General features: G+C 42.0%; 1 protein-coding gene across 2 annotated transcripts; it reads right to left on the bottom strand.

The window, feature by feature from the left end:
- Positions 1-328: 328 nt before the first annotated feature.
- Positions 329-5,698, bottom strand: LENG9 (leukocyte receptor cluster member 9). 2 transcript variants are annotated; one of them, XM_044278178.1, is made up of 2 exons: positions 5,503-5,698; positions 329-2,159 (listed from the first exon to the last, which is right to left on the bottom strand). In XM_044278178.1, exon 2 carries the CDS (start codon positions 2,146-2,148, stop codon positions 844-846), a length of 1,305 nt encoding a protein of 434 aa, XP_044134113.1. In that variant the 5' UTR covers positions 2,149-2,159; positions 5,503-5,698; the 3' UTR covers positions 329-843. The 2 variants fall into 2 exon arrangements, with proteins under 2 accessions (XP_044134113.1, XP_044134112.1); XM_044278177.1 differs by lacking the exon at positions 5,503-5,698 and adding an exon at positions 4,552-5,494.
- Positions 5,699-8,492: the final 2,794 nt, after the last annotated feature.

The raw sequence follows: 8,492 nt of genomic DNA, 5'->3' as shown, positions 1-8,492 counted from the left end.
TTATTTTATAGACATGTTGCATATATTATTTTACTGATATACACACTGCAAGATAGATTGCATAGCACCCAAGGAGATTTAAAAAGTTACGGTATGTCCACTTATGGACAAAATTCGACAATTTACATATAGACATAATCTATATAAAAAGTGGAGTAACCATGTAAATACGTTACTAATTTTGCACTGATCCTGAGTCATATCTTGTATTATAGCTTAGAGCTACATTCACAGTTCTACTAGTTGCCAATGGATGCAGGCAATAAGCGTTCCGACAGAGACAGGATTAGAAAACATGGCTACTCTCTATCAAAAACAGCACCACACCTGTCTATGGGTTGTGCCTGGCATTGTGTTTTTTTTTTTTTTTTTTAAACATTAGACCAGCAAGGAATGCTAGGAGAATTCTGATCTACTACCAGCAGAATTATGGATATAGCTCTGAACAACCATAATAAAGGCTGCAGTCTAGGGTCAATTCAAGTAAAGCTGTGGACATACAAAGCTAGGCCTTGGCTTTACATCTGTATACCTCTGATTTCATACAAAGGCATATGATTTATTTTTGTCAGATTTTGTACAAATTCAACAGGGAAAAAAATTGGGAGATTGTCCTCCAGGACCCAAAGTCCCCATGCAAATGGCTCACAGCATTGCATAAGGCCTAATCAAACTTTTTAGGTATGTTTCTTCTATATATAAAATGTTAATGTTGTCACAAATTCAGTTGGTGTCTTGGGCTAACAATATTAAGGTACTACCCATGTACAGTAATTTGGGTGCTCATTTCTGCTTTTGAAAATTAATTTTGATGCAGTTATACAGTGTAATTATATTATGGAATCAGTAAAGAGGTAATTCTAGAAGTGTTGTATAAAAGCCATCAGTTCGTCTTGAGCTTCCAGCATAACAGAAACTAAGGCAATCAATATGTTGTGCCCCAAAATGGGTGAGCTGAACTGTACTGTACACCTCTGGGAGGAAAAGAAGATTTGGATTTTTACTAGCGACGTTCCTAGGAATTTTTGCTACAGTCAAATGGAAGGTGTTGGATTGTGGTGGATCAATTATTTTCAAACCTTTACTACGAAAACTTTGATTTAGCTTGCTTACAAAGCTTGCTAGGCCAGGAATGGGCGCAGGTTTTAAGTAGAGCACACGTGAATGAAAATCCTTCAGTCCATCGAAGCTTAGGATAAGACTTGGGGGAAGAATACGTTGAATGTCGCTTTTAAGTTCTTGAAGCACTATGTAGGCAACATCAATATCTTCTGGAGATTCCAAATGCAAAAGGCACAAAGTTAAGTGAAGTTCTGGCAATGGGATACAAAACTGTGACATATCTGGGTTATGCTTTTGGAGGATATTTTGAACCTCCTTTACTGATTGTCTCAAATCACCACTGCTTATACGAACTGCTATAAAATGTGTTGGCCTCAATTTTTTGGTATCCTCTTGCGCTAAAGAATTACAGCTCTCTTCAAGTTCTTCTTCTGCATCATCTTCTTCAACGGCCACATCAAGAGTCTCCTGTTGATTGTTATCATCCAAATTATTTATTTCTGCTTGTATCAATGTTTTATACTGATCAATAATATCCAAGATTGTCAGGCCACTTCCTGTTGACCCAAAGACATTGTCTATTCGACTAGCCTTGTCCCACACAACCAAATCTTGATATTTGAAATGCTGAATGCGATGTTTGGGTATGGCAAGAACATCTACCCCGATGGATGCTAAATCTTCCCAACAAAATGCAGAGAAAGGTTTCTCAATTATTCCCAAGAATCTATCAAGGTAACCAACTATAAATTGTTCCTTTGGCAACTGTGTGTCCCATTGAATCCGGGAGATGACATCACTGGCTGTCTTCATTGGAGGCTTTTTCCCCTTTGGTTTAGGTGTTTGGTTGCCTTTGTTATCTTTTGTCATATGAGGACTGGATGCTGGAGGAACACCTGAGTGGGAGTTTCTACATTTATCCCCAAACCTGCAGCGTCCTAAGAGAAAAAATTGGCATACGGCATCATCAGGTATTACTTCTAATTCCTCTGATGTTATACTTTCCTCATTCTGTGAAGCCACTTCTTTTACATTGACCTCATTTTCCACCTTCAGTTTGTCACTGTCAGTGTCTGAATTATCCATGGCTTGTATTACTGTGGGAAGACAAAACATGAAGTAATGGCAAGGACAAAGTTGAAAATATCAGTTTTTAACATGGCATTGCTGTCTTATGGATGTAATACAGACATTGCTAGGAGTACCATACATTTACAAGAAACATTGCTAGGCAAGCCTAGCCTAGTATACTGTGGTATACTTAAAGCAGACCTGTGCTACATTTCTAATTCTCAGTTGTCTCTAAGCGGGTGCACAGAGAGTGACTGCTCCTCATAGAATATACACAGAGACAGGAGATTCTGCTTCCTCTTTCACACTCAGAATCATTCATAAGTCCTGTAAAGGACATTGCAGAGCAACACTGAGCAGTATAGATGTGAATAAAGCTGTTAGAGAACACTTGCTATTAGCTGATGAACATGTTGAAACATGTCTGTGAATCTGCTGAATCATGTGTGCACTGTCTAGTCTTTCTTCACTTCCTTACTCCCCCCCCCCCCCCCCCAATCCTTCAGTGGACAGACAGCCTGCTTTGATCTCACAAGATAGATTTCTCTTAAATTTCAAAGAGAATGTTAGCTAAAAAAAAAGAAGCTGGAGGCAGGGGGTTTGGGGGTAACAGCAGATAACCCTATGATGAGGTATATTTCTAATAAAATATATTAAAAAGTCTCTTAAATTCACCTGTACCATATATGTATGCAAAGTTGTATGAAAGTACAGTGACCATTTAAAGGGGTTGTGCAGGGGTTTTATATTGGAAAAAGGACGATTGATCCAGCTCTGTAAAACAAACTAAACTTTATTTCTTGCGGTATAAAAACTCCAAAACACACATCGTAACAATCTACGCGTTTCGGACCATCACATGTCGGTCCTTACTCATGATACATGCTACAATAACTCCATGGTATATATGTGCTTGTACCGTTTAAGCTCTGTTCACATCTAAGTTTTTCCTCCCATAAGAAGTATATGTCAGGAGTAGTCCACAATGTATACCTCGGATGGAGGGCTGTGATATATGTCAATGTATAGACATACAGTGGCATGTCACTCATGTTGTAGAAACAATGGGGGTCATTTATCCAAAGGGTGTAAAGTAGAACTGGCTTAGTTGCCCATAGCAGCCAATCATTTTCCAAAGGAGCTGTCCATGCTGCGGTATTATCTCCGTCCAAAATTCCGGATCAGTTGTCAATTTACATTGAAATGTATTTAGGGCTGGATCCGGTAAAAATGTGAAAAAAAAAATAGAAACTGATCCGTTTGTCCGTATGACAAACGGAGAGACGGATCCATTCTTGCAATGCATTTGTGAGACGGATCCGCATCCGGATACCTCTACAAATGCTGCCTGTTTGCATGCAGATTGCTGGATCCGGAAGGCAGTTCCAGCGACGGAACTGCTTGCCGGATCACTCTGCCGCAAGTGTGAAAGTACCCTCATTAACAAATCTGCAGTTGGTAAATTTGGGAAGAATAGTTGCTGCCTCATGAACACCCTCCCCCCCTTTCCCAAACAGTGCAGGACCTTACACAGTCCTTGCCCATTTTCAGCCGAGAAAAGCGAAAATTTGCAGGGATTGTCTCTGAAAATTAGGGACAGTCCCTACAAATTTGGGACTGTTGGCAACTATGCGCATACTGACCCTGCATATCACAAAAGGGCAGTTATTTGGCATGCCCCATGGGGCCTTATAGATGCATTTAGCATGTGGTCTAGGAGTTTTACTGGTACGCCTAAGGCTACTTTCACACTAGCGTTCGGCTGTCCGCTCGTGAGCTCCGTTTGAAGGGGCTCACGAGCGGACCCGAACGCTTCCGTCCAGCCCTGATGCAGTCTGAATGGATGCGGATCCGCTCAGACTGCATCAGTCTGGCGTTCGGGTGTCCGCCTGGCCGTGCGGAGGCGTGCGGATCCGTCCAGACTTACAATGTAAGTCAATGGGGACGGATCCGTTTGAAGATGCCACAATATGGCTCAATCTTCAAGCGGATCCGTCCCCCATTGACTTTCAATGTAAAAGTCTGGACGGATCCGCTCAGGCTAATTTCACACTTAGCTTTTTTTTGCCAATTTAATGCAGACGGATCCGTTCTGAACGGAGCCTCCGTCTGCATTAATATGATCGGATCCGTTCAGAACGGATCCGATCGAACGCTAGTGTGAAAGTAGCCTAATCAGTAAAAAAAAACTAAAAAAAAACTAAAATGTCAATGGAGTCAAAATAGTGGCTCCTATATAAATGTAGCAAACAAGAGCCTCTTGATTATTAAAAAAAAAGGCTGAAAAATGATAGAGACAACCCAACAATAAAGTTATAATCACAAAAGGGATAGACTAGTAATATGGCTACTTTTGATCGCTCCCCTCTAGAATGAACGATTACAGCCAAGCTTCACAATGTTACCATTAATACTTACAGAAATGTCTGTGCTTCCTCACTCGTCCTCCTCTCCTGACCTTCTAACCAGACACTTTGCACTGTGGGTGAATTGGCGATGTTTGTGACTCACCTGCACGTTACGTCATTGTCCCTGGTTACTACAAACACATTTACAAAACATATAGAAAGCTTTCTGGTCACATGTCAACAGAGCTGAGTCATAGAGTTGAACATAGAGCCAGAGCGGCTTTCCTGCAAGGTTTTCTGGGATTAATGCTAATGCAAACTTTTACCACAAGGTGGCAGACTTGCCATTTAAGAGAATAGTCAAATCCATTGAGCATCAGTTTATCCTGGCTTTCAGCAGCTGAATTGGGCATATGTAGACCTTCACCTCTACGTTTCTGTAACCTGCATAGAACACTCACTTTCATTGCCACCTCCTCTGTGTGTCTTTATCGAAATAATTTTGCAACAAATTTTCCAAGAGGAAATTATTGTTAAGGGTCCATTCACACATCCGTAGTGTATTGCGAATCCACAATACACCCGGCCGGCACCCCCATAGAACTGCCTATTCTTGTCCGCAATTGCGGACAAGAATAGGACATGTTCTATTTTTTTCCGGAGCCGTCGACCGGAAGATCGGGGGCGCGCTCCGGAAATGCGGAATGGTCGGGATCTCAGTGCTCAGACCCCACCTATCTAAACTTTTGATATATCTCTATGACTTATCAAAAGTTTTTTTTAAATTTAGTGACCCTGTACATGGGAATATCCTGTCCTAGGATTAAGATTTTTTTTTGCAAAAATTTGTGTATTGGTCCATGATCTTAAGGCCTTATGCACACAACCGTATTTTCCCCTCACCCACAACAGCACCACAAGAGAGGATCCGCCAACCCTACTCTCAAACTTCAGTATGGTTTCCTGTCTTTGGAGGGGAAGCCTGTGGTTCGTCTTCTCTCCCTGTGGTTGCCCTTGTTACCTGCAGTCCCTGGTCTTTATTCGCAGCAAAGGGGTGCGCGGTGGGTCCAACAGAGGAGCGATGGCTGGGGGCTCCTGAACCTGAAGGGCATGAGGCTTCTGTGCGATTTAAAGCACTAGTAAGCATCGCAAGCACGTCTGGGTGAACTTAAAAGCAGTAAGAAGATCGATTAACCGGGGGGAGGAGTTTCTGCTCCACTCTATGGTAAGATTCCAGAAGGAGGCCTGGAGCGCACGTGGCGTTGTGACGTATCACGTGACATCGGAGGAGGTGCAGATAAGGCACAAATCCCGGAAGTGTGTTGCTGGCGGTTAAAGACACCGTTTTGAATTAGGAGCGCAATAATTGTCTGGCAGCCACTATGGAAGAAGAAAGAAAAGACACAGCGGAAGTTCCAGTGTCAACTCTGGCCTTGGTACCTATTGGAGGGGTGAGAGGCCTATGGCCATGTATACCTATTATTTTCTCATGGCATTGAATATATGTGTTTTCCAGGGAAAGCCTAAAAAAGCCGTGGTTAAAAGGCGAAATAGAGAATGTGCTATATGCTAATTTTCGCTAGCCTCTGATTATGAGAAGAAGCTATGCCAGACCTGCATTGATAAAACGGTGGCGAAGGAGTTGCCATCTTTTTACAAATGTCTGCAGTCACTGGCCAGATCGGAAATTGACTCGTCCCAGGCATCTAAAAAGATCAGTGCTACTAAGAAGCACAGGCATAGGAAAATGCAGATGCGATGTAATGTGGTTTCCTCAGATTCAGAAGAGGGGGAAGATTTACAATCTTTGAAAAGTCCTTGTTTGGACAATTCATCTTAGGCCTCTTTCACGCGGGCGTTGAGGGAAAAGATGCGGGTGCGTTGCGGGAAGATTTCGCAAGTGCAAAACACTGTAATGCGTTTTGCACACGCGTGAGAAAAATCGGCATGTTTGGTACCCAAATCCAAACTTCTTCACAGAAGTTCGGACTTGGGATCGGTGTTCTGTAGATTGTATTATTTTCCCTTATAACATGGTTATAAGGGAAAATAATAGCATTCTGAATACAGAATGCATAGTACAATAACGCTGGAGGGGTTAAAAAAATAAAAAATAATTTAACTCACCTTAATCCACTTGATCGCGCAGCCTGGCATCTCTTCTCTTCTGTCTTCTTCTTTGCTGTGTGCAGGAAAAGGACCGTGGTGACGTCACTCCGGTCATCACATGGTCCGTCACATGATCTTTTACCATGGTGATGGATCATGTGATAACCGGAGTGACGTCACCACAGGTCCTTTTCCTGCACACAGCAAAGAAGAAGAAAGAAGAGATGCCGGGCGAGCAAGTGGATTAAGGTGAGTTAAATAATTTTTTTTAACCCCTCCAGCCCTATTGTACTATGCATTTTGTATTTAGAATGCTATTATTTCCCCTTATAACCATGTTATAAGGGAAAATAATAATGATCGGGTCCCCATCCCGATTGTCACCTAGCAACCGTGCATGAAAATCGCACCGCATCCGCACTTGCTTGCTTTCACACAACCCCATTCATTTCTATAGGGTCTGCGTTACGTGAAAAACGCACAAAGAGGAGCATGCTGCGATTTTCACGCAACGCACAAGTGATGCGTGAAAATCACTGCTCGTGTGCAGAGCCCCATTGAAATGAATGGGTCAGAATTCAGTGCGGGTGCAATGCTTTCAACTCACACATTGCACCCGCGCTGAAAACTCGCCTGTGTGAAAGGGGCCTTACTCTGCTGAAAATGAAGAAAAAGACATAGGGAAGCCCTTCTTTCCAGTTGAAGATGTAGATCGTTTATTTAAAGCAGTTAAATCAACTATGGATAGAAGATTCTAAGGAACTGAGATCAGGATATAATGTTTGGTGGCCTTGAAACAAAACATCCGAGATTTTTCCCGGTTCACAAGAACATGTCAGCATTAATTAAGGAAGAATGGAAAAGACCTAATAAGAGGGTGTTCATCTAAAAAAATATAAAGAGAAAATATCCTTTTTCTGAGGAGGTAGCAGCCACCTGGAATAAGGCGCCAAAGATAGATGTCGCTATTTCCAAAGTAGCAAAAAAGACATCCCAACCTTTTGAAGACATGGGATCATTAAAAGATCCCTTAGATAAGAAAGCGGAGGGGTTTTTAAAGGAAGCCTGGGAAGCATCTACCTCTTCCTTCAGACCTTCGCCTCGGCCCGCTCCTTAATAATCTGGTTGTCGGAGCTGGAAAATCAAATAAAAAGTAAGTGTACTAGAGAAGAAATTTTAGCTGGACTCCCAACTATCAAGAAAGCAGCAGATTTTTTGGCAGATGCCTCGGCAGATGAATTAGGTTAGCGGCTCGTTCCTCTGCTTTGACCAAATCTGCACTGCTCTGTGGTTAAAAAACTTCAGTCAAAGAAGAGGGTTTGTGCCGTGCCCTGTGAAGAGGAATATTTGTTCGGTTCATTATTGGATGAATTGCTAGAGAAAGCAGCAGACAAGAAGACGAAATTTCCTGTGCAAAACTTATTTTCCTCAAGAGGAAGATATAGTCAGTCCTTTAGCCTCTTTCAGTCCAATAGAGAAGGAGAGGAAAGAGACAAGGATCTTAAATTTAAATCCCAGAGACAGGGGAAAGGGGGGGAAGGTTTTTCTTTAACAAATCCTTTAGAGACGAGAAAGAAAATCAAGTCAACAATGACGCCAGGTACCATGTGGGAGGAAGATTAAAGAATTTCCTTCCTGCATGGATAATTTTCAGAAGCCCTTGGACCTTGGACACCTTGAGTCAGGGTCTAAAACTGGAATTCCGCTCTCTTCCGCCATCAAGATTCATAATAACAAAATCCACCGGGTTAGAAGGAAAGGCTATAGTGTCAGAAGTGTATTGGTTCCAGTACCAAAGTGTCAGAAAGGAGAAGGGTTTTAGTCTTTTTTTAGTAAAAATACCAGATGGTACTTTCAGAACCATCATAAATTTAAAAAAGTTAAATCGGTTCTTGTTGGTAA

Source organism: Bufo gargarizans, chromosome 2 (genome assembly GCF_014858855.1).
Source record: "Bufo gargarizans isolate SCDJY-AF-19 chromosome 2, ASM1485885v1, whole genome shotgun sequence".
NCBI lineage: Eukaryota > Metazoa > Chordata > Amphibia > Anura > Bufonidae > Bufo > Bufo gargarizans.
Note: the sequence above shows the minus strand (reverse complement) of the source record. Positions and strands in the feature narration are given on the sequence as shown.

Coding starts and splice junctions, on each gene's coding strand:
- LENG9 (XM_044278178.1), bottom strand. CDS start 2,148: ATGGATAATTCAGACACTGACAGTGACAAACTGAAGGTGGAAAATGAG.